Source organism: Eretmochelys imbricata, chromosome 2 (assembly GCF_965152235.1).
Source record: "Eretmochelys imbricata isolate rEreImb1 chromosome 2, rEreImb1.hap1, whole genome shotgun sequence".
Classification (NCBI taxonomy): domain Eukaryota; kingdom Metazoa; phylum Chordata; order Testudines; family Cheloniidae; genus Eretmochelys; species Eretmochelys imbricata.
Genome location: NC_135573.1, coordinates 27,730,001 through 27,756,828, shown reverse-complemented (window position 1 = coordinate 27,756,828; position 26,828 = coordinate 27,730,001). Strand labels below are relative to the sequence as shown.

Genomic DNA, 26,828 nt, shown 5'->3' with positions numbered 1-26,828 from the left:
CACTTTGTTTTTCCTTCTTGGTAACCCTCTCATTAAAAATACTAACAATAATAATAAAATAAAAAACAAAAGAAAAGAGAAAAGAACAAGGTATTTTATATTGGATAAGGCATGCTCTCTATTTGAAGTGCTTTATAGGTCTTCACAAGACATTACAAGCTATTGAATTCCCATCAAGGAAACCTATTTCTGTTTAATTGTGCTAAGTGCTAAGGTTTTACTCTTTAGGTTTTCCATTCTTTTCAGCTTGTGCATTGTTCCTGTGTAGGCCCCTCTGGATGTGAGTTGTAAAGTCATACTTGTCCGTGCAAAGATACTGGCATATGCTGCACTGGAAAGGTCCACTGTCACCATGGCAACTCATATGCAAAGCATACATCACTTCATCCAGAAAGACAATGCCACAGTGTGCACACTTGGTTGAAAGTTCGTCTTGAGTACTTCTATCGACTTTCTCTATTTTTAGTACATTCAAGGGACCTTCATTTTTTACATTTGGTGGTGCCTTAGTTTTCTCCTTGGAGGCACCATTTGCAGTTGGCCCAGGTCTGGAATGCTTTATCGCCAAATCTAGAGGAATGTCATTGTCTGATCCGACAGCTGAAAAATGAGGAGGCAGATTAAAGGTGGGATAAGGCACATAGTTTTGGCAAGGATTTGGTAGGCCAGGCACATGACTCAAGTAGTGTGGATTCCCAGGAACAGACAGCTTATATTTACTCCAGAATCTCAGCCAATCAGCTTCACTCTGAAAGTCATTGTGTACAAATGGAAGTCCAAAGAGTGGGTACTGGTATTTTTCAATAGGGCTTCCGGGTGGTGAATAATTTGGGTGCTTCGCAGGTCTCATGTATTTTTCTATTGGGCTGCCTCTCTCTGAGCTTCCTTTCCCTTCTGATATTGATGAACTATTTCCTGGGTCTCCAGAACTTTCCTGAGGACTTTTTATCTGAATGTGCAAAGGTTGCATCCTTTTGTGAATATCCAGAGTTTGACTGACCAGTATTGGCTGCTGAGAAGAATGGCTTTTAGTCAATGAACCCTGGGCCTCATATTTACTCAGGCTGGGAAGCTGAATTTCTCTCTGGTGACCTTCAGTTAAGTGATCATCTGACCTCCTCTCTAATGGGCTTCCATTGACTTGTTCCTCACCACTACCCCTCTGATGTTTGTTTAGCTGCTCAGCCTGAAGTGCCTCTGGGTTAAGGCGCTTTCTTGTTCGTCTCCTAATGATCTGTTCACCATTGTTCTGCTTAATGATGTTTAAAGGCCTGGGAGTCTGCATGGAACACATACATAATAAATAAAAGAAACACATTAAGTAAGTCTTAGTGACAATGTTCATGCAAATCTAAGTTGTACTTGAGTTAAGACCCACATTATAGGAAAGCTTTGGGGAATGTCTACTTCTACCAGTAAACAAGGTCAGCTAAAACACTGGAGGCAAACTCTTTATTTTAATAATAAAGCTATCAACTGATGTCTGTTGTTACCACATTAAATCTTCCATCTCATATCAGTTAACATACTGTATTTGTTTACTTAAACAGTCATTAAGTGCCCAACCCAATATGTGCTCAGTGCTCTCAACTCTCCCTGATGACAAGTTCTGTGTAAGAGCTAGGTAGTATTTATTATTAATTATTATTATTACTACTGCTATTATTATTATGTTGGGGAAGTCACGAGGAGTGGAAAAAGATGAAGGAACCTCCAGAAGGGGAGGAAGACAGGACCATATCGAGGAAGGCAGAGGGAGGAAGACACTGAAGTCTTAATCAGGACAGAGAGTATTTAGTTATCCATTTGCCGTCTGCCCCAAAGATGCAATGCAGGTGGAGAGAGAACTATTATGAGAGACCTCTTATGTGAGCACTGAAAGTACTTTTATAAGAAGCAGAAGGAGCAGGGGGAGGGACCATAGCCAGCCCTCTCCACAAGACAGTGGTGAAAGATGGTGTTGAAAGATGATATGTGCCACTCTATTGGGCAGACATTAAAGGAGAGCAAGAACAGTCTAAAAGTCATTTCAGTTCGGCATTCTAGTAGCTGATGTTGATCTCAACCAAATGTGCACAGAATCCTAGGGTGGCTAAGGGCCAACAGACTGCTCTGTGCCCTGCCCACTCAGAAGTGTATTTGGATTTTTTTCCCTCTCCTTAATGTCATGTTAAAGTGTTGACTAAAGTCTGGACTAAACTCAATATTTTGAACAACTGGTGCCACATGTGAGATGTTATAATTTATATATCTGTACATTGATAACTTTAAATTAACATTAAAAAGTCCAGTATTGGACTTCATTATTTTTATAGAGCTATTTTCTGTCTTGACTTGCCATCTTCGTCTCCTCTTTCGCCTATTTCTCCCCCTAAGGTCGCCTCATTCTAATGGTTAATTGCATCCTAGCCACAGCTGCTACTTGCTAAGCTGTTACTTTCTATTAAAAATCTAAATCAGAAGAAATATAAACTTTGATTTAGACATTTAATAAGTAGTAAAATTTTAACTCAGCAAAAGAGGGGCAACTGAAACACAGTTATCTCAATGGGATAGCAGCAAGGCTAAAATGGGACAAAATCATGTTTAAGAGAAAATTAGAACATTTGAATATAGGTATCATGCAAATAAATTGCATAATTTACATTATTAATAATCATTTTAACATGCATAAATAGGAATATATACTTTCTAGTACTAGCTCAAGGATCTTTTCTCATCGTAAGACTATCCTAAGAATGTGTCATAGGAGTATGGTGAAAAGGGTGCTCCATGCTGTTGAACTTTGCTTCATCTGTCACATGACAGTCTTCTTATTCACCCACTGTATTACATTCTCCTAGCAGTATGGATTCCTGATCTGGTTTGACTGCTTAAACAAAACATTAATTTTAACTCCTCCGATTACAGGGTGTGAGCCTGCAAATGATTAACACACTTGACTTTACTCATGTGAGAAGAGTTGTCCACAAGCCTATTTGCAGGAGCAGGTCTTTAAAATTGTATGCCAGTATGTCTATACTGCAATCAGACACACGTGGCTGGGCTGTGCCAGCTGAGTTGGGCTCGCAGGTGTAGGCCTTAGGGACTGTTTAATTACGGTGTAGATATTTGGGCTTGGGCAGAAGCCTGAGCTTTGGGACCCTCCCACCTTGCAGGGTCTTAGCCCAAATATTTACACTGCAATTAAGCAGCCTCTTAGTCCAATTCCTGCGAGCGCGAGTCAGCTGGTATGGGCCAGCCACAGGGTTTTAATTGCACTGTAGACATACCCAAGTGTTTAACATATGTGCCTGATCCTGCAAATACTTAAGCATCTGAATTACTTTACTCATGTGTCTATTCTCCAACTGAGTTAAATGGACTAGTCACTTCAGCAGAGTCACTCACAAACTTAATAGTTCACATGAATAGGCAGCAAACATATATTTTCATACTTATGGACTGTTCAAGGTATATAGAAACTATACTGGAGCCCTTAATGTGGTGAATTATAGAAAAAATAGCAAACATTTTATTTTTTAAAAAATCTTAGATTTGTCAGAGATATTATTACATCTTGCATATTACATTTTTATTATGATCATGTGATTTGTGAATAATTTGCCCAGCTCTCTACAGTTGGTCAAATTATAAAAAAAATGTGATTAATTTATTTTAAAAGTATCACAAAATTCACTGAATACATTATTTGATGAATATTATTAGACCTCTTAGCTGTTCAACATGACGTGAAATTGGTGTGACCTGACTATGCTAAAAGAAAGTGAGTCTGATATTGAAGTTCTTACTCCAGGGCAACTCCCACTGAATCTGTTTGGGAATCTGATTTGATCTGAGTACGAACTGTTGAGATAGGTCACGTCATCCAAGTCTGATTAAGATTAGAGGGATGCAAAATGAATAAAAATACACTATAATTTGTGGCAAAAGCCAAAATGGTTAAATTCTGGTGTTTTGAGAAGAGCGACACTGTAGGAAAGAGATCCACTTTTTTGTGTTTACAAATCTACACCCTGTGTATATTCTTGAACATACAGCATTTATAATGAGCTAGATACAATTTTCAGCAGTAAAAATGTTTTTAAAATTGGCCAGTTGAAAATGACTACAAATGGTAAAATGATTGTGTGTATTTGTAGGGACCATGATAAATTTGTGAGGTTTTGATTAAAATGAGCAACAACGTTCATTGCACCATGTCTTAAAAATAATTAAAAATTAATCAAACGTATCAAAGAAGTGCTAATGTGAACCACAGGAAAAGCCACTAAAACACAAACCTTTGCCAGTCACTATTAACAAGTGGTATTTGAGATTTCACCAACAAATTTTACGCAACACTGAACTGTTTTCTTCCAAAAATTATAGATTCAAGTTGAAAAAAAACTCTTTGAACTTGCCAAATTGTTTCAACCAAAATCCCTCCTCCCCCACCCAAAAAAATCAGAAAAAAAATCAAAGTGTTTTGTTTCAACATTTTTAAACAAAATGTTTCAATTTTTTAATGCAAACAATGCTTTGTTTTGAATTTTATTTCAATTTTCTGTTTTGAAAAGGTAATCTCCCCTCCCCCTCCAAAAAACCTAATGAACAGAATGTTTCCTTTGACCTAAAATGAATTGTTTTGGAGGTTTCAATTGCCAAAAAGGACAAAAAAATCATTTGGGTCAACCCCAAAATAAGTTTTTTTTTTCCAGTTTGGACACCAAATGAAATAATTATTTATTCAGACAGCTCTATCTGAGATATCAGACTTATCTGTTATTTTTAATATAGAGAAACATAGTATCTTAGCTACAACTGTATGATTACCAGTGGCAAATATTGACATTATAATGGTAATCACTGTACATGTAGATATTAAGCATCTAATCAGAGTTTGGTGATTAAAGGTCCAAAGCTTGCAAATGTGGATAATTTTACTCACAAATGTAACATTGTTTAATTTAATGGGTTTGCTTACACACACAACTCACTTTACTCACATAAATAAATACCCACAGGATTGGGCCTTAAATTAACAATCACATAATCCTAGCCTTCTTTTATAGACAATCTGAATAATGTTTGATTTTCCAATAATAATCACAAAAGTAAGTTCAACCTCCATTTTGGATGCAGAATAGAACTCGGTGACATTTTCCCAGTTTATCTGCCAAAAAATGAAGTTTCAGCTTGACCAAAACTATTTGTGAATTCAAGTCAAATCCAGTGAATATTTTTAACCAAAAAATTTTTTTTATGTCAACATGTTTATTTTTGACATTTTAAAAATGAAACATTTGACTTTTCATTCTTAAATGGCATTTAAGAAATGAAACAAACAAACAAATCCACCAAGCAAGCAAGCAAACAAACAAACAATAAAAAAAAAAGCATAAACACCACCCAAAAGTGAAACAAAACAAAAAGAAAAAAAAATTTGGGTCGAACAAAATTGTCTTTCCTTTCAAAATCTCTTTAGCACACTCACAAGGCATGCATTTTCTTTAAAACAGAAAACATATTTGGGACTTGAGGAGAACTTCATGAGGATGTTGTATTCAGACAGTTCCATCCACAGATCATTAGTTGCATGTCAGTCCAGCGTGTCCCAAGATGATGTTTGACTGGTTGGGTTGTTTTCTATCTAAAAACTGTTCTATTTAACCCCAAACGACAGCATTTAGCAATTACAGTTGACATTTTAGATTGCTGGTCAGGCTGCAATTAGAATATTGTAAAAAAAAATGTATTTTCCAGAAAACAGCTGCCATGGGACTTGAGTAAGCAGTAATGTCTGATGGCTTGCACACGGGACTGGGGATATGATTTCCAGAAGTACCTGTGTCCCTTTTTCAAAGTGACTTAGGCACTTAAAAGCCAAAGTGTAACTGAAATTCAATGGAACTTAAGATCCTAAGTCACTTTCAAAAATGGGGAGAGGGGTTTTTTGAAAATTTTGCCCTGACAACCATAAACTCAGATTTCTAATCTTGGCTCTGAGCCTAACTTCACACGTTGCCTTGGCAAAGTCCCAAACTCTTTACCTTAATTTCCCTGTCTGTAAAACAATGATAATTACCCATCTCACAGGGATGTTGTAATGATTAGTTAGTTAATGGGCCCAATTCTTCTCACCTTCCTCTCCCAAGTAATTCCATCAAAGTTATTAGCAGAACTCACATAAACTCATATTTGACATTTGGGCTCCATCCTAGAAAATTCTGAGTACTGTACTTTAGCCCCAATCCGAAAAAGCACTTAAACATGGCCTTGCTGAATCACTACCAGGGTGCTCAGCACCTTTCAGGATCGAGCCCAATATTTGAATGATGGAAAGCAAAATAGATAACCAGTGATGATATTATTATTACTTACTTCATGCCCAATCTAATAAAATGCTGAATTTTACTCCTGCAAAGTACTGAATGCCTTCAACTGAGCAGCTTCAAAGAAAGTTGAGGGCTCTCAGTATTTGTAGTAGATTATAAGCATCACATAGATTTGGGCTCTGTATATAAGGAAAATAAAACAATACAACTTTAAGATATTTATTAAAAGAAGGAAAGGGGGGAAAAGAGAAAAAATATAATTATATAGGCAAGAAGCAATGTTTTTATTTCTGATTTCTAATTTTAGGAACTTTTTTTCTGGACTCCTACCCAAATATGAGCTTTGTTCAATTTGGAGAGCTTTTGTTACAACATACTGTATGTATTTAAATGAAATTCCCAGAAAGGAAACCATTTTTCCTTATTCTGTATCAAAATAATTAAATGCATCACTGGTGATCTCAAACATGTCTCCCCACAGCATCCCAGCTTGTTTCATAATGAATCACATCTGATCCCAAAGTGACCATACTGAAAAAAACCCTGTTAGGAAATTAACTGCAGGCCAGGGAGTGGTAGTAATCATACAACCAGACAAGACCACAGCTGCCCAGCTTCAGCTTAGCTATATAAACCTTTTTCCTGAACAAACTAGTAAGTTCTTCCTACCGAATGAAGCTTCTGATAGAGGCCACACGCATTGCATACATATCCACCATTTGCATTCTTTCGCCAGAGAGAGGTCTTTGTGGTCAGGCAATTGGCACAAAAAACTCCTGAGCCTCTACGTCTCTGAAACAGGAAGAAAAAAAAAGATAGGTCAAAGGTGAGTCACATGATCTGCGGAGTTAGGACAAATCAACACAGGAGTTTTGTCTCTAGACTGGCAACAATGACAGTATAAAACCACCCGGCCCATAATGAGGTCAGGTTCAATTGTGCTTAATAGTCACCACTGATTTTCATTATAATTAACCCTACAGTGATGGATGAGGTGTGTGAAACACCAAAGCCTTTTCAGAATAACAGCTTTAACTTTTTGAACTTTAGATATTGGGACTTTAATGTCGGTTTCTAAATGGTGAATTCTGAAATACACTTTTTTGGACCTGACAGAGAACACGCTGCAAAGCTTTGCTGTTTTGTTCACTGCGCTTCCATTGCGAACCCTTTTTTTTTTTTTTTTGGTTTGTTTTATTTCAAAGTGAGATCAGCAACAAGTCTAAAAATACATCATTTCCAATTAATTCCAGTTTGCATCTGCTCATACCAGTTCCTGTAGCAGAGCTTATACTTCATTAACAGACTGCATGACTTTCAATTACAGTCTTTCCCCACTTAATTCTAAAATCTACATATACTGCCACATATTTCCCACAGCCAGCTGAGAAGCAGGAGTAACCTCTGCCAAACAAATAAGAGTAGAGTGATACTAATGAGACATCTTTTGAACTTCATCCGAAACTCAGACAACACGGTCTCATCAATGGATTGATTGATTTATTTTATTTTAGTCAGGCAAAGAAAGACACGGCACAGTTCCTCCAAATACAAATTGATTTTTAACCAGGCTGAGTGCTGCATTCATCAACTTTAATAATGATCCAAGAATATTTAGAAATAGACACGTTTATGAGTATTGCGTCTTACATTTTTTCTATGGAATAATGATTTCATTAAGCTTCTCATTTAAACAAAAGTAAGGCTGTGTTTGTGGGCACAAATACTAACAAGCAGAAAATGGAATTCTTTAGCTGAAAAAAAAATCTGAATTTCAACTCTGCTCCCCACTTGCAAAGGAAAGAATTTAATAAGAAGTTTTCATCTCAGATAAGAATGGGTTGGTATGGGGGAGAACAGTCTGGGTGAAAACTAATTTCATTATAAATTAAAAATTACTAATACTATAACTCAAAATTTCAGGGTTTCATAAAATTTAAGTAATTTATTTAACTTTAATCCATACTGTGGAAGAGTGGTATTCATGCCAAAAAAATACAATGGTTATAATTGTACTCTGATACATTTCAAATGGAAAGCTTTCTGCAGACATAATTTTGGCTTCAAGACTGGAACACTTTCTTGGCATTGAAAGGGCATTTGATTCATCGGGTGTTTCACAATGTATCACTAAAAAGACCTGGTGAGCAGCCAGTTCCCTATAGGGTAATTTTTCCATCCAGATGCAAGTGCTATCAGAGGCCCTCGTCAGCTAAACTAATTATGATCTTGCATTTGCTGATGCCTGCTCACTCCAACGTTCGACATCCTCCATTAATCATCAATACAAGGAAAATGAATGAAACGTAAAGAAACGAGGACCGGTAAGCTGCACAGCCATAAAAATCTGAAATGAGTGCAATAATTTAACAAGATTGGGGAAATGTTTTTAGTGAGCACAAAGTCAGGCGAACAATTGCCCTTTTAAACCAAGAACACAATTTTGTTAGTATAGCAGATTGTGCTACTTTAAGGTGATATAATCAAATCTAGACGGTTATCGAGATAATCTCTCTTCCACATTATTCCCTTACTCCTTCCCCTAAATCAGAATCAGCTTTTTCTAAATCTGGATGCTACAAGTCCAAACTGTATATGACAGAGTTCAGCATGCACTCAACTTAGTGCATTTGTTAAATGTAATCCATGTTGGGAACGCATTTTTACCTAATAAGTAAATAACTGAAGCGTCTCGTTTCTTTTGTGGCTACCCAGCCAGCTTATCTTTGCCAAACTTCACCTGACTGCCAAATTATTTTCCTTAGGGTGTAATAAAAGTTTCACTAACCTAACCCCAATTTGGTCCATATGAAGGTTTCTAAATCAAAACAACTTTATATGGCCAGGATGCAGATTCTATCACGGAACCACTCTGTTATTCCTAGTGTTTCCTCCTTGAGAGTATGAGTTCTTGGTGTGGTGTGTTAAAGAAGGTGGAGTATTAATTTGAGTGAGTCTATCCACCCTTTTCACTGTTCTGTGCCTGATGGCTGCATGCAGCAAAATGTCCTCTAACAAGGTAATGGAAGACATAATAAATATAAAATTATGACAAGGTAACCCAGGCTGTAGCATGTCCAAATAGCTTTCTCACATATATGAATGGTGGAACCGAAGGTGCACAGAACTCATGGAATATTTACACCCTACACCTTTGTTAGGCTCTATGACATTACTGTTGCACAGCATTGCTCAAAAGAGTAATTTTAATTAATTTTAATAAAGAAGGAAGGTCCAGGCAAGGCTGTACATTAATTCCAATAAAAGAAGATCGTGCTAAGTTTTGAGTAAGTTCCCAAAACTATGGAAAACAGAATCACAAAAGTTGTATCTCTGCTGACTTGGTAAATACATTTTTTAAAATATTTTTTGAGATTTTCAAAGCAGTTCAGGGGATTCAGCCACACGTCCGCCACTATAATTAATTGAAGATATGTGGATACATTCCCTGCACTGATCTGCAAATTCCAATTACTGCCTTTAATTAATTTAGCTTATTTTTTTACATTTTATTTCTATGTCACTTTCAGTTCATAGTAAGATAATCAGAGATTATCTTCCTTCTGTCTGAGGATCTCAGTGTGTTTTAGGAGCATTAACATCCCCACAAGGCAGGTAAAAAAATATTATACCTATTTTTTTTTTGAAGCAGACACACAGAAATTTTAAGTTGACTTGTTTGAGGTCACTTAGGAAGACTGTGGCAGAGTCAAAACTCCTGACTCCCAGTTCTGTCTATTAACCAGAAAACATCCTTCCTCTCAAAGTATAACCAAGTATAATGCTCACGTCTTGTGAGAAACCAAGGGAGCTATTTTTATAAGCGTACATTTGTTTACCTTAAAAACATTATTGTTATGTAGTTTCCTTCTCCTAATGAAACCAGTCTTTTAACAAAGAAAATATAAAAGTATCCTTTTTGCTCTCTCCAAATAGTTTCTGTTGTATTTAAAGTTTTACGAAGGCTGATGTCCAGCACAGATTATCAAAAAATATTTATTTAGTGTAACTTTTGTTTTTAACCCATATGTATTTTTATGGCTTGAGCCAGCCTAGTTTTTACTTTACAACCTTTGTGTTTGCTAGTAACTTCCAGTGATGATGGCAAATTCATAGCACGGATCCTTTTTCTATGACCTTTGTTAAGGAGCAGTCATTATGGTCCCAGGTCAACAAAGCACATAGGTACTTAAGTTCATCCCTCTTCAGCAAAGCACTTATGTACATCCTTACGGCCCTCTGACTTAAATAAGACTTATGCATGTGCTCAAGTGCTTTGGTGAATATTGGCAGCAATTAATAGAAATTAGTTGTTAGATTTTTTGGCCTTTCATTCACATGAACACATACACTATCATAGCACAACATTGTCACAACAGCAGCCCAGGAAAATTACAGTGACATAACCAGTCATCATAGGGTTTGACCCACAGACAAAATGGTCTAATTCTTCAAACAATGCCACTAGTACTAATTGGAGTTATCCATGTAAATATTCTGTACATTCTTGGGAGAATAAATCCAAAGGGTGTAAATAACTAAAATATGTGTCTACTCAGTCAATCTTCAGTCGTCTGGATCTTTATAAGCGCTATATAGTAATCACAAATCCTGAAGGGACCACTATAGTTAGGAGTCTGTCACTGTTTCCATTCCAGTTCCTAGATTTGGGTGTTTAATATCTCGGTTGTCTCAAATCACATAGGGCTGAAACTTGGCACACATGTTTGTCAGCCCAGATGTTGCTATTTTTTTGTACTGAAAACTTTATTTAAATCAGTTCAGCTGTTTATAATATGGAGACTGGCCAAAAATGAAAAAAAAAAAATCTCAGGTTTTTAGAGACATTTTGACAAATCTAGGGCTGTAAAGGCTTAGTTTTAGAAAAAAGAAAAACATCTTCAACTCTGACTAGCAGCAAGGCAGCCACATAGGTTATTATTTTGGGGGGAAAGGGAAAATAATTTTATACAACTATGAAAGTTTGTAATTAGTCACTGAGCATGTGCAGTAGATCACTATTTCTAACTGTTTTCTATGAATAGGAACCATATTGAAACCATGTAATTGCATAACATCCCTTGATATGCAGATTATTTACTCACATTTTTTATGGTTTCATATCTTGGCCGTTTTAAATCAGATCAGTCTGAAACTTGGCATAGATGTTGTCAAGCCTGAATTTCCCCAAAATATTTTTTTATCTCCTTAAGCTATTCTTCAATTTCCAATACTTTATTTAAAACAGTACTATCAGTATTTTTTAATAATTAGAAAAACAATATATAATATCAAATGACTAGTCCCAGTGCATTCATTAGGAGTATTTGCAGAATCAGGTCCTTGTTTTAGAAAAGTAATAATGCACATTTAATAGTACTTTATAATTAAAAAAAAGTGCAACTTAGTACAGTTTGTGATTAGAGCTTTGCAATTATTGTTACAGTGTCGCTATGCTTTATGCTTGTTACACAAGCACTTAAAATATAATGAACTTATGCCATTTATGGGCTTAGCTTAGAAAGCACACTCCTTCCGCTCCCCCTCACCCCCCCATAACAAGATAGCCAAAACTACAGCTTAAGAACTTTGGGGCTTTAGCTAGCTAGACTAAGTAAGGGTTCTAATACTATTTGGGTACCAATGAAAGACATTCCTCTTTTCAAAATTCATGTCAAAGGATGCTTTTTAGAAACTCAAAAAGGCTCCACTGGCATCATCCAAACATTTTTCTTCCATCACCAGTCTTGGTTCTTGGACATAACAATACATGCCTGCTTTGCTGACTACTTTCACTTCTCCATCAGGCAATAATGAGGGATGATGCCTGAATGGGATTCTTTGACATTTCTGGCTTTCTATTATGCTAGAAGTGGAACATACTGCAATCTGGTTCCAGAAGACAAGGCACACAGAAATCATAAATAGTAGCACAGGATGAGTGCCTGGGTGGTGGGCTGTATGATACTCTCCTCCATTAGGGATAAAAGACGGAACCTTTCAGCCCTGAAACATTTGACTGCATGCTCACTGCACAATTTACAAACTTTCCTAAATTTGTTTGATCAAAACTGTTTCATCTTCCAAACTTATGGAAGCTACCGCACATCATCAAGGGTTCTGTCCATATGCAATTTTTCAAATTTTAGTTGCCATGTTTACAAGTTAAAAAAGTAAAGTGGTTTTTTTCTGTGTCTTCATAACTCAAAAGAATCACCTTCAAGAATAGACCAGAGAAAATTTCAGCTCCCGAGTTTGTTTTTTTCAAAAAGATACAAATCTGAAAAGGGAGTTAAAATGGAAATTGTTTTCAACTTTAATTAGGAGTTACCAATCATCTCCTGAAGACATGTCAAAGTGCCAAACCAAAACTCCTCAAATGTAAAATACCTACTCTCAGGTACAACAGCAGGAATTACTTATTTTGAAAATGTGTGGCAGAGGGGGGAAAAGGAGAGGAATGCCAAGAGAGAAGTTAATATTACATGCATAATTCAAACTAAAAGTTTAGTAGAATTTTTGATGGCTTGATGCGACAATATCTTTCAACTTCTGACAACACACTCTGCATTGACAACTATTAACTACAGGAATCAATTCTTAAGGAAAAGCAAAATTCAGCAGAAGTATAGAAAGATCAGAGATTTTTTATAAAAAAATAAACATTAATATCAGAGCAGCCTTTGGAAACTCTACTCTTCCATTCCCCTGGGGAAATAAATATTTTGATGTGCAAGTAAAATACATTTCAGTTTTTTATAGCATCATAAAAGAAAGAGAGTAGATTTTGTACCTGGGCTGGTAACATATTTTGTAAGATGTCTTTAAAGATACAGTACCTTTCACTAGTGCAAAAATAAATCAATAAAACCTGGCAGTCCACCTCTCAGTTAAAACAACAATAACAATAGTGTACTGAAATAGCCTACAATACTAAGATTTCATTACCGTTACAACTAGAGAACATTTGCCAGCCAAATCAAGAAGAAAATAAACAAACACACAAACCAGATATGTAAGTAACAGTAAGCACATTTGTTGTATCCATTCCCAATTCCTCACCCTTTCTTTACTTGTCTTACCCTGCCAAATGATATTTAATCTTCATCTTTACCCAGGAAGATGCTGGTGCCCGGCAGTTACAGTCTAAGTGCTACAGGCTGGAACTGATCATTATTTAATTATTGGTTAAGAGCTATACAGAGCTATGTGATTGCATACAGAATCATAATAATACATTCTGTGATGCATTACCTTTTCCCTATTGCGTTTAAGCACTAACCTGTGACATTCTGGAGTGTGCAGTGTCTCTTCCCGGCAATGCAAATTACAGAGGAATAACTGTAATTTCATATCTTCCCCCAAGATAATACCGTGAGGACTGACATAAAAAACTATGGAGACATTTGTGCGGGTTGTAAATTCTTTGGCACTGAAGCTATTTTCTTATTAATTATGTGTGTGTACAGTGCACTGATAAGCTATTAGAAGTACTTTCAACTGGAGACATTTGTTAGCATAGTTTACAATGAGTTAAATGATTAACTGATGAAGCATTGTTTTAAACAACAGCGGTTTCTTAAAACTGCTATTTTACCTAGATGTGAAAAGCTTTTGGGGGCCTGATCCTGCAAGCTGTTGAGCAGCCTTAACTCCTGCGGCTACAGCTACTAAAATATGGTATGGGCCTGTTCGGGCAGAGTTTTGCCATTGACTTAAATGGCAGGAGGATTCAGTTCTCCGTGCAGGTAAATCTAATTTCTATTTTTAAAGGTTTTAATAACACTATTGAAAAAATTTATGCCGGAATCCTGAATTTTCTTAACAATAATGATATCATTTTGTAATGACTGAAATCTATTCACGAGGGGAAAAAAATCCTTCTTCAATAACTCAACAAGTCAATTACACAGGAAAGTACTGTAATAGGCTGTCCCCCATCAACTAGCTCACGTACACGACTTCCTTTTCAATTACCAACTTGTCTGCATTGCCATCTGTAAAAACGAACACATACCTTGTGCTGCCAGTTTCTGCTCTTGCACTTCCATTAGTGGAACTGGCTGCAGCTGCTCAAGAAGAAAGCACTGACTGTCTTTGTTTTCCTAAAGCTTAGTTCTATTTTTCTCCCAACCATGCACATATCAACTCAAGATAATGCATTGTCTCTACCAGGGTGCACTCAGAAATACTAAGGTCCTGTTTAATTTGTGATCTGTTTTTTCTTCATCAGAGTATACCGTAGCAGAACTACCGAGGAGCCTCTATCAGTCTCTCCATCACCTTTAATACATTCGCACCAGAACAGATTTTATCAGTAGCTCGGTAACTGTTACAAAAATAACTACGTGCTACTGACTGGGCATTTTCACACATTTCAAAACCATATTGAACAGAGCACTGCAGCTGTTTTGAAATTAATATTTAAGGACCAATGGAAAATAAAAGTAATTAATTTTAGGATTAATAATATTTCATGTGCAAAATATTGAGTATAATATACTAGGATAGAACAGATAATCACTCTGTGTGTGTGACACAGAGTGAAAGCGAGAAAGAGAGCATGTGTGTGCTCTGTCTCTCTGTCTCTCACCCCGAATACTGACTATAAACTTCTCCCCACTAATGATATGCTGAAAAGGAATCATGCTCTATTACATTTCTGAACTACTGCCTAAAAATCAGCCATTAGTTCACACAGATTTCTGCTTCTTGTGTTATTCCTTGTGTTTTGTGGCTGCTGCAGCATAAGCATACTAAGAGAAATCTCCAGATGAGATTTACATCCTTTATATTAGTTAACAAAATTTTAAAACTAACACCAGAAGGAATGTAAGACAACAAATACAACAGTTATTTATTTTCAAGCAACAACTGTATAAATTATCTTCAGTACCAGTCCTAGACTGGAAATGGTTCCTGCACTTTAATTTCTTTAGGGCTAGATCAAAATGTTCAACCTGGGGTGTTTAAAGTTGGGACTGTAAATCTATAATTAGGCACTTATATAAATGGACACATTTCCTGAGGTGCAGAGCTTTGTCAGTTGAACCATTTATTTAGATGTCTAAATGTGGAGTTAGGTGCCTAAATTGGGCACCAATATTTGAAAATTTGGGCATAAATACATGGGCAAAGACTCTTCATTTATCTCATGAAATAATTGCATTGGTCAAATGAACCAATAAAAGTGTAGGAAAGATCTGTCCATATTTTCTTTAGTTTTGAAGGACTGCAGTAGCAGCCCCAGCAGACATTTGCAGAGCTTATGTGATAATAATGTGGTAGTTATTGAGAGACCCAATCCTGCAATCAATTCATGCTACAATGAGAGTTTCAAGCTTGAAGCTGCTGGAGTTCCTGCATCTCACCTACTGGTGTCAGGTTCCCACTTCCACAGAAACGGACACCACATGGGCAAGATACGTTTTTGTTTTTTAAAACACAGCCATTTAAAAAGCATTCCCTGACCTTATTAAAGTCTATTTGATCTCTGTTAATCGAGAATGGATTGCAAAGCACTGCTCCCTCTAATAGGCAGGTTTTGAGAGTAAGAACTCTCACTTGCAGATTTCAGACACCAGCTTCCAAAACCAGAGATGGAAAAGCTCTTAAGGGGTAACATTTTCAAAAGCTACTAAGTGACTTAGAATCCTCAGTCCCATTGACTGTAGATGAGACTTAACCTCCTGACTCACTTAGGTGCTTTGACAATGTTACCCAAAGTCTGTCAATTAAATGTGAAAATATTTACAATTTTACTTTTTGAAATGATTTTCTAAAGTGTATCCTTACCCGTCATCCAATTTTAAGACACTCTTTAGGGCAGTGAGGAAAATTTTAAAAAGGCACAAAGGGTAGGGAGATGCCTGACTGCTACTGCAGATCAATGGGAGTAACTTGCCTAACTGACACTTGAAAAATCTTTCCTGGTATCTTTAATGTTAAAACATTTAATTTCTTAAAAACAACAACAAAACACTTCACATAGGGCAGTTATACTACATGCACTTCTTGAGGAGTTAAAGGAAATACCCCTTCAGTCTGCTGACTCCCAATCTCCTTGATGCATACTGGTATTAGGGTCAGATCCACATCCCATTGAAATCAATGGGAGTCTGCCCATTGATTTCATTTAGCTTTGGATCAGGCCTTTATTGCAAGCCTTGTCATGTGATAGTGCTACAGTGGTTTCCATTAAAAAAAACAACATGTACCAATCAATATGACTCAGTTACCATAGTTATTTCCTGTTGTAAGCTCAGGGAGTACCTGGGGTATTCCAGATACCACAGTGTAGTAAACAGTGGAAAGTGATGGCCTTTTAATAGTGACCTGACCGTTTTCATCTGATCCAATCCATCTCAACTAGTTCCAGAGATAAAAAGATAATATGGCACCAAACTTAAGTGGTTAGATCTAGCCTAAGCATCTTTTTAAGCCACATGATCTTACCTTAAGCAAAATAATAGATTTAGGGATACTTTTTATATTTTATATTCTTATACCTATTCCACCTTTAAATGGATAAACTCTTCCCTTTTTAACTTAAACTTTCTTTAATATGTTATAGTTTTAGATCAGATATAAAGATTTTTCCTTCTTTGTATTTGGATAGGATAATGTTTTTAAAATAGAAACTTATTGGGTTCGAAACCATTTCCACTATAGATTATGTACAGGTGATAAATTATTTACAAAAGGCCTTCCCTATTCTCTACAATCAAAAGGAAATATATTGGGAATGGTTAAGAAAAGACTAATAAAAGATCAGCTATAAGGTCTACAACAATTACAAGGTATGTCCCCGTCCCCAGTTCAGATTTAAATGCATATTGTTTTGTTGCAGAATTAATTTAGGATATTCTGTGGTTTTACTTATAAATACAAAGAAGAGAAGGAAAAAGAACAATTTCCCTACCCTTATGGAGACATTTCTTCTTGAGCACTTCCCACGTCCCTTCCTTTAACAGTCCAGGACTTTGGAAAAAGTGAAAAGAGCAAGTTCTATTCCTGACACAGGATGTGCTGGGAATTTTAGGCCAATATTGGTATACAGACCTTCAGTCTGATAGGATGTATTCAGTAAAGGTGTTAGATCAATAATGAGTCACAGACTATTAACTAAAAACTTTCAAAAATCTATGATATAGTATAGGACACTGTACAAAAACTGATAGTTTATCATGGAATCTTAGCATTAATAGATCTGCAAAAACCACAAAAGCAAAACTCCGGTGGTTAGTATTAGGAGGGAAAATCCCTAGATTCCCCATCAAGTTTGGTCCTGTAGAGGTAGCAATGTTTGTGATTATTTGAATCATTTGAATGATCTCCTTGAATTATTTGTCCAGAAACATAATTCATAGCAAAAAATTTGAGACAGACCTACAGCATAGTAAAAGAGAACATTTATTTTGTTAACATATCCAAGTAATAATTTGAGGTTCCTCTTCCTGTTGCTGTGCTATGGATTTGTGTTTAATGTGTCCAGTGTATTTTTATTCACAAACATATACACACAAACACATGAGACTATAGCTACAGACCAATTATTTTTATTTTATTTTCAGACAAATATGTTTCCAATGTCTCTGGTCTAATTGCTACTTTCCCTTTAACATTAAAAGAAAGGGGCACCCTCTTAACTTGCTCAAGGCAGCAGTTTCATAGTTCACATAGTTAGAGTCCCTTCTTACCGCATATAGCCTGAACTGCACTGAAATGATTGTTGTTAATTCCAGTTGGCACTGTAAGTCTATTGATGGCAGCAGTCACCATTCTATTAAATGGCATCAGTTTGATATCAGCAATATGGGAGCCAAATGTAAGAAACCAAGAGTGCTTTCTCCATTGTGAGTTCTTTACATATAGGGTGAAATTTACCTGCGGAGTGTCAGAGTAATCAGGCTTTATCTGGGAAAAACACAAGGGATTGGGAAGGTAAGATGGGACCGTGAGGTATAAAGCAAGCCTTCCTCCATTGCCAGAGCTAATTTACCCTACACCCTTTCTGAGGTACCACTAAGGCTGCTTAAATGAAGTTGCCTAGGCAGCAATGCATTGTAAATGCATTCAGTGCCCTCGCTAAAGCAAATGTAGAACAGCAACTCATCAACATAATCTTCATGGTAGGTAAATATTATTGCATCCATTCTACAAGTGGAGAAGCAAATGTGCAGAGATTGATATGACTTGCCTAAGGCCAGTGGCAGAGCAGAAATTAGAACTCAAAATGAACTCCTAGGACCTGTCCCCTGATCAGTTCACTAGATTATGCTGCTTTGGTTTGTGGACAACACTTTTGTGGCTTCCAGTTCTATACACTGAGCTTCCAAACTACTGGTGCCACAAATGATATGATGTCACCCTGCAGCCTGACCACTGCTATTACCAGTAGGCTCAGAAATACCAGTTTGAAATTAAAATGTTAGTCCTTGAACTTCCCATACAACTAATGTGTGGGCAAAATGGCTGCAACTTCTCATTAAGAGGCTACATTCAAAATAATTTCTGTTGTACTGGTGAAGCCATGGCTTTGATCCTCTTAAGAATTTCCTTTTAAAATTTGATTCAGTCTTCCTTAGCAATGAATGTCAGATTTCTCTCACTCTGTATATTTATTACCCGGTTAAATCCTCATGGCTGACAGAAGAGGTACTCAGGACAGGAATATATTTACAAATGGCAAATCTGATATTTAATCAATATGCTCAGAATTTTCTCCCCAGGGGGGAAAACCAAACCGAACACCCTCACCCCCTCCAAACTCTGCAAATCTTTGCCAAACGTCTTCTTTGAGGGACTGAACAGGGAAAAGCTCTGTTCTCTTGAAATGTTACAAAAGAAACATGTATTGCTGTCTATGCTGTGAAATTAGGCTTTCGCACCTTGTGTCCAGTAAGGTAGAAATAGGCCTGGCTATGAAAACTATATCATTTCCTTGCAATAAAATTGGCAGAAGGGTGTGAAGGACATGGGAGACAATACAAGGTTCACATTGTGACAAATGCTCCACCCAGCAAATAGGGTTTTGGGAAGGCCAACACCACCCATCAATGGCAAACATCCTTGACGCCTGGCTCAGTCAGCCAGGACATGGTGCAGACACAGCACCGTTGCTCTTGTGAATAACCTCCTATCCATTGACATACGAATGCATGTGGCAGAAATGGGTTTTTATGGGAAAAGATCATTTTAAAATCAAGTCACTTGTACTAATGAGAAATGTTAACTCTCCGAGGGGTTATACTTCAGATTAATTCCTGTCATTAGCCACTAGGGACATTTTGTGCCTGCCTTCTTTTATTACGAGGACTCCTGAACTAATGGGCAATGTTCAGAAAGTACTGGACAGCAGCAGCAAAGTTAAACAAAGTTTCTTTCCTGTATATTCAACAGAGTTTTGTTTTGGGTCTAATTCAACTCAACTTCCTTTGCCCAACAAAGAGGCAAATCCTGCCCTATTTTATACCCAATGGAATCCCATTGATTTTGGTGTAGTTGCATGAAGTGAAGGCACAATTTGGCCCAAAGTTTGTAGAAAAAAAGGAATCCAACGCAACATAGTGTGTCTCATTCCATGATTTTTGCCCTACTGCTTTTAAACTAAGGGACAAAACAAGTCTCTTTATTCGGTATTTGTAATATTAAATGTTTCTTCAATATTGTCATACATATTACAGCTTAAATCCATTGAGAGTCTCATTTTTACTAGAACTGCTAAATGATTAATGATCTTGTTATGAAACAGTCTTGTAGCTTTCTTACAGAATATTGCATTCTACCTAAAAACTTGGTCTTGCGTGTTAATTACTGGCAGATTGTAGAGAACAGGCAATTTCACAAATTTGAATATGTCATCTTTAAGTCACATTCAATTTAAAAAAAAATCTGTGGCTCAATTTTGAAGCATCAAAGTACAAGTTTTAATGCGTGCGTGCACACATATAGACACACATTACGCAGTTGAGTATTTCATACTCCTTCACAATGCACTGTCCTCTTTTCAATCCAGGATAAGAACATAAGAACGGCCATACTGGGTCAGAGCAAAGGTCCATCTAGCCCAGTATCCTGTCTTCCAACTATGGCCAATGCCAGGTGCTCCAGAGGGAATGTACAGAACACGTAATCATCATGTGATCCATCCCCTATCATCCATTCCCAGCTTCTGGCAAACAGAAGCTAGAGACACAGTTTTATGAATAACAAGAGATCAAATCAGTTGAAAAATGAAGAATGGCGGCAGAACTGCTCTGCCTGTTAACTTTTAATGTTAACTTTTAATGGCCATTAACTCAGGGCCAGAGGTATATCCTTACTCATGCTGAATAGCACCAGAAGCAGCCCCATTTGAAGTAAATGGGACCACAGTGGAATAAGATACCACTGAACTGGGGTAAAAGTGTCAGAATTTGGCTTTAACAGATCTCATTATTTTAATTTACCCAATCATGGAGAATTAGAAAAGAAAGCTCAGTATTCATCAGTCTACACAGGAGCCTTACCCACTGTTTTTCCTGCATTTACGTGTCACTCTGCTACCCTGAATGGAATGACTAATTGCCAGGAAAGCTGCTACACATTAGATGTAGATCACTGGATGTTCTGGTACCTTTGAAACATACAACTGATTTCATTATGCACAAAACCCAATAATATGTTTTGCATGAATTTCTGTGCTTTCCATGGTGCAGCGAGTGGGGGCAAAGGGAGAGGACACACTTGCGTTGTATTTTAAATTTTTGCCAGATATCAGTAATAATTCTAAAAAACTATTAAATGATATACTTCACTGCCCATCTCACTTTTTTTCATTTCATCAATCAATCACTCAATCAATCAATCACAGGAGAGGAAGGAAATGTGGGTGCTATGGACAGCTACAGTGTTCAAATGAGATGAAGAAGTTGATAGACAATAGCTGGCAATATTAAAGAAAATGCCTAACATTAACTAGGTTTATTTTTACTTTATTTAAATAAAAAGTCTTCAAGAGAAAAACTTTTCCAATTTGGTCTCAGCCAATTTTAGGCCACACTGAATGTAAAATAAACTATTATTTAATCAGATTCAGGCATATTAGTCTCACTCCTGCTGACAACTTCAATTAGAATATTTTTGCTTCATACAAAGAAAAAAAGCACTCATGATCTTTAAACTACTATGGCTTCTGCAGAACATCTGGTTACAATTTTTGAGATATCCAACCATCAAACTTCTATCTCCATGAAACAGTTTATTCAAGATTTGTTTTAATTATCCTGCATTGCAAGCTTCATATGGCTTTGAAAGGGAGTGATAGGATCGCTCAGATGTTTTCAGATGCAAACATATTCAAAAGGATCAGGGAGTGATCACATTTACACAAAGAGAAGAGATTTTTATACAACTGCAAAAGTAAGTTTATTTATCAATGCCAAGAAACAAGTGTTACTTTAATTGTATGTTCCTCTCACCTACCCACCTTGTCTTGTGCATTTTGCAATTTCAGCTGTTTTTGTTTGGTCCTACCCAAGCTTCATTTTCAACTTCACTTGTAGCAATGCAATTTCAAGGAGTTACACCTTTTCTCCTTGTTTTGCCAAAGCCATCATGGACACAGTATGTTTCTAAAATTGTTGGTTTAAAACAGGAGATGAAGTAACAGAAACCTCTTTAATGTAACCAAGCAGAGATTAAAAAATGAACTTGTACAGGGACACAGTAAGGCACTCCTGCAACAAAAGTTATGCACATGCTGAATTGTGAACGTGTGAGTAATCTCATTGATTTTAACGGGACTAGTCACACGCATAAAGTTAAGCATGCACATAAACTTTTGCAGAACTGGGCCTAAAACAAAAATGAAGAAAATTGCTGCTAGGGTCTGGTTTGATGAAGTGTATGTACCGTGCTCAGCTGAAGGGACAAAACTTCACTTTTGTAAGCCTGCTGTTTGTGTGGTAAACCAAATCACCACTGGGTCGTCATTGCTAACTGAGATTATTAGTCTTTATGTAGTGGAATCAGTGTAAACTTTGGAGGACATGAAAATTCTTTATTCATTTATTTGCATTACACACACGGATTAAAGGCAAGGTAATGTGGAAACTTAAACTATTTATTTTATGAGGTAACTATTTTGAAATCCATTAAATGAAAATAATGAAAAATGGTCTCATTATTCCTGTTTTCCAGTCAGCCAACATTTATCATTCCGAGTTAGATCTTTCAAGAAAACTTAATATTTTTTCCTTTGAGACTCGCTTCAAAGTAGACTCATGGGGGAGTTATGGCATAGCTTGTAAGTGTAATGCTATTTCTTAAGCCACGGCCCACATTTCAATCTTTTCTCCACAGCAGCTCAGAAGAAGTCGGCAGAAGGCGTAGTTGTGGCACTGCAACCCATAGCCTGAATTTGCTTGTGAACAGCTGAGCTCCATTGATCCAGGGAGTAGTGAAAGTATTTCTAAACCCAGGTCCCCTACATAGAAGCTTAATTCGTCTCTACTTTGCTACTGGGACAATCTATGCAACTGTTTTTTAATACTCAGGGAGTAAAATTCACCCCGTGGAGAGGGGTGGAGCACAGGGCCTAAGCATATAGCTTTGCTCTTGTTCTGTAAGAGGCGAGGGACTCTGAAACTAAACCCATCCTCCCAATGATCATTTCTGAGAATCAGTGAGGGCAAACCTCAGAAGGCTACGTTTCCAATGAGAAAAGCACCCCAAGGTTTGAATGCATGGCCAAACTGTGTCTGAACAAGCCAAATCTCTTGAATCTGTAAAACTGGGCAGGAAAGCCCTTGAACAAGCATACTCTTGGCTTCCTTTGGGGCTGGTAGTATTGTGAAAACAGCTTCACTCACTGAAATTTGGCACTTCTCTTCCAGTAACAACCAGGAAATGGAGCATACAGAATATGCAAAAATCAGACAATATATTCGTATTCTAAAGTTATCCAAACATTAGTGAATCTCAAGAGAGGCATGGTTTGCATTTTGGATGAAGGTTGAGATGAAGTCTGATTTTAGCCAAACTAGCTGTTTCATTCTTACTTTTAAAATTCACTCCAGCATAAAGGACTGGCAAAAAAAAGACTATACAGCACTTAAATGGATAAGAACCTATCCCTCCCTCACACCTTCAGGCGGTCCCACCACATCAGAAAGAGGTGCATTTGTTGATCAGAGCACGGAAGCTTGTGCTGTCACTGGTTTTTTTACCGTGCTACTGTGAATAAAGGATTTCAGTATTCAGTGTTCTAAATTTTTTAAATATATGAAGAAGAGTAAATTCATTTAAAATAAAAATCCATGCTCTTCAGTTTATTGTTCACGCACTTGCTTTCTTACACACACTCACATGCATACATGGCATGCACAATCAACCAAAAGATATGTTTTTAGTGTGGTGGGAATTAGCCACGAGTTTGATTAATGTTAATGGAAGTCACGTGGCTAAATCCCTGTGCACCACTTTGGAAATTTACTTTAAAGTTTAAATATCATTAAGGTTGCAACACAAACCAACTAAGGCTAGGAAATGACATTTCATTAGTAACCCATTCCACTGTGAGTACTTCAGATACCTACTGCAGCATTTGCGGTATAGTAATGAACTCGCTAATGTGTTTATATAGCACCACTATCTACTGGAGGGAAAATATGGTAAAATATATCCAAACATGATGCATAGATCCTGCTATAGGCTGTGCTAAGAGACCTATTCCTTTTAATCGCTGGGTAGAAGTCTGTGATTTTGGATTTGAAGATATCTTGAGCTCTCTTTCCGATAACACATAGAGTAATGATAGTGATATGTCTGTATTGTGTATCATATATTAATATACAGTAGTACCTAACACTGCAGAATGTAACACTGAGATATAATTGTGGGAGGAACCTATGGGAGTGGGAACAAGTAGCACCAGTTTTTGCCTAACCAAGCTGATCTGAAAGACAGTAAACTCTGCAAGACTGTTTTCCATTTAAATAGTTTAAATCTTCCCACCTGTTTGTAATTATGAAAATTGCAATGGTTGCCTAGAATAGTTCAGTTAAAGACATTGGAATGTATGTAAATCTTCTCTTACTGTTGTAGAAGGATGGAAGTACCACCTTTGTGACCTGTTCCCCCATATACTGACCCTGCAGGGTCCACTGTAGTGTTCAGGCTATGGAGGTTTGTGGCCAATGATCTTCCACTTTAGGGTGACCAGATGTCCTGATTTTATAGGGACAGTCCCGATATTTGGGGCTTTGTCTTATATAGCAGCCTATTATTCCCCACCCAGTCCCGATTTTTCACCTTTGCTGCCTGGTCACCCTATTCCACTTCTCCAAACTCATGGAGGAAGCCAGTGTAAATGATTGTAGCGATGGTGGGGTGATGGAGTGGGGGGCAGGGATCTGACTCCTCTTGAAGCCAATGGGTAATCTTTTCACTGCCTTTAATTTGTTAGACTAAGAATTAGTTAGGTTTAGTTAGACTAAGAATCTGCAGGAACCTACTGTTTCCAGCTATGTGGTTTGGAAATTTTTGTAGGGCATTCCTAGAGCCACTACAATTAGGGGAGCTCCGATTTCTACAGTATTGACCATACTTCAAATACCTGAGATCCTCCATGCAATTTCTATACCATCACCAGAAATAAATAAGGTTACGCAGATTTAACAGAGCAGGTTTGGCCTTTTATGTTTTACTTCAGTTTCTGATATAAGGCTAGATAATTTAAACAGGAACAAAACTTAAGATATTTTATTGTAAATCTGTGTAGTTCAATATTTTGTGGTTGAATTTCAGATGTATGCTGCAGCCTTTGCTAACATTGTGTGTGGGAAATAACATTGTTTTATTACTTTTATAACACACAAAAACAATGAGGAGAAGATATTTTAAATTAAAAGGGTAACCTGTTGTCTTATGATTCATGTGTCCTTACTGCAAAAAAGATTTGGTACTCAACAGAAAATAAATTGGGCAATAAGTATTTCACATTATTACATGTCCCTTTACATGAGTATTTTAAGTGACTACAGCAGGGCTGCCTGAATGTTACAAAGGGAAGAATTTGGCTCCTGGTGAATACATAACATTATAAAGATAGTTCATTTGGGGGCATGTGAAATTTACAAGTGCACTAAGACAATTTAATAATGATCGGGGTTTCTTTAAAAAATTATTAACTTTCTCCTCTTCTTGCATAATTATTCTTTAATGTTATTCTTTCTTAAAAAACGAATTAGATCTATGTACCTGCTTTTAGTATAAATCTTAGTGACTCTAGAGTGCATAGGTGATACAATATGCCACTTATTCCCAATGACATAAAAGATGTTTGAAGATAGTAGTAGTCTTCAAAATGGCATAGCAATTGAGCCTGGTTAGGGTCTCCTTAATGTACATGTTTCATTTGTCACTTTCTTTCTTTGTGGATTATACACACAGATTCATTATGACACCTGGTTTCCATTTGCTGCATTTAATGCTTTTTTTCTAATCACTTTTCATTGGTTTGGTGTTACATGTGGTGTCAAAATTAGATTTACTAACGCTCAGAAAACAGAAAGTAGAAATTCCCAGCTTCCTTGTTCATTTAAAACTAAGACCCTTTTCACTTTCCTTTCATGCCTCTTATGTACTTTCCTTTCAAATATGCTGAATAACAGACTTGCCACGACCACTCTTAACGTAAAAGGAGTGAACAAAATAATGTACACTTAACAAAGAAGAAAATATAGTTGTATGTTTAGGATCATTACTATAAAATGCATTTCACTTTAATTTATGTAAATTCTACTGATGAGAATAACACGAGCAAGACTGTTTCCTGCAGAACTACAAAATCCTTGTTATGTTGTACAGTTTAATGATGAGAGGTTCACATTTAAATTGTCCTCTACCATGGTGCTTCACTTCATTTTTCTAAAATACATATCTCTTGAAATATTATCATTCTTTCTTTGTGTCATCAGCAAATGCCAAAATTAGAAAAAGAGAGATCTGATAAAGATAAAGCATGACACAAAAGTTTCATGGATAATTGCCTTCACATACCCAGTTCAGCTCTCATCTCTTCTAATTTGCCTCATTACCATACCTTAAGACAGACCAGCAGTCACTCAACCCCCCTGTTTTTTTTTTTCTGTCAAAACTATTACTGACAGGCAAATGGACAACACATGGACCATGAAAGCTATTCTAGACTATTCTTTTACAAGACTAGCCTCCAGCAGAAAACACATAATAGCTCGTATATAAACTGTATATTGTAAATACGCATACAGTGTGTGAATACCGTTCTACTCACTGCTTCAATACGAGTTAAACTAAAACATGTCTGAGAGCCATAAAAAACCTCTTCCCTTATACTATTACAATATTATTATTTCAATGGAATTATATCCGAGAGATCAGAAGACAGTACACCTTACAATTCCCAACTTTCAGTATGACTGATATATGGTATTTTATAACACTGGCCAGTCCACTGTTGCAGGGGAAAAAATCACTAGAGTGCTGTAA

The 26,828-nt window shown here is 36.7% G+C and overlaps 1 protein-coding gene across 2 annotated transcripts in view; it reads right to left on the bottom strand.

The window, feature by feature from the left end:
- Positions 1-217: 217 nt before the first annotated feature.
- The window catches only part of TRPS1 (transcriptional repressor GATA binding 1), a 201,969-nt gene continuing 175,358 nt past the window's right edge, over positions 218-26,828 (bottom strand). For both annotated transcript variants that reach the window (XM_077808850.1, XM_077808851.1), the window contains exons 5-6: positions 6,987-7,109; positions 218-1,279 (exon numbers count right to left, since the gene is read on the bottom strand). In XM_077808850.1, coding sequence (XP_077664976.1) covers positions 218-1,279; positions 6,987-7,109 — 1,185 coding nt within the window. The remainder of the gene's footprint in view (positions 1,280-6,986; positions 7,110-26,828) is intronic.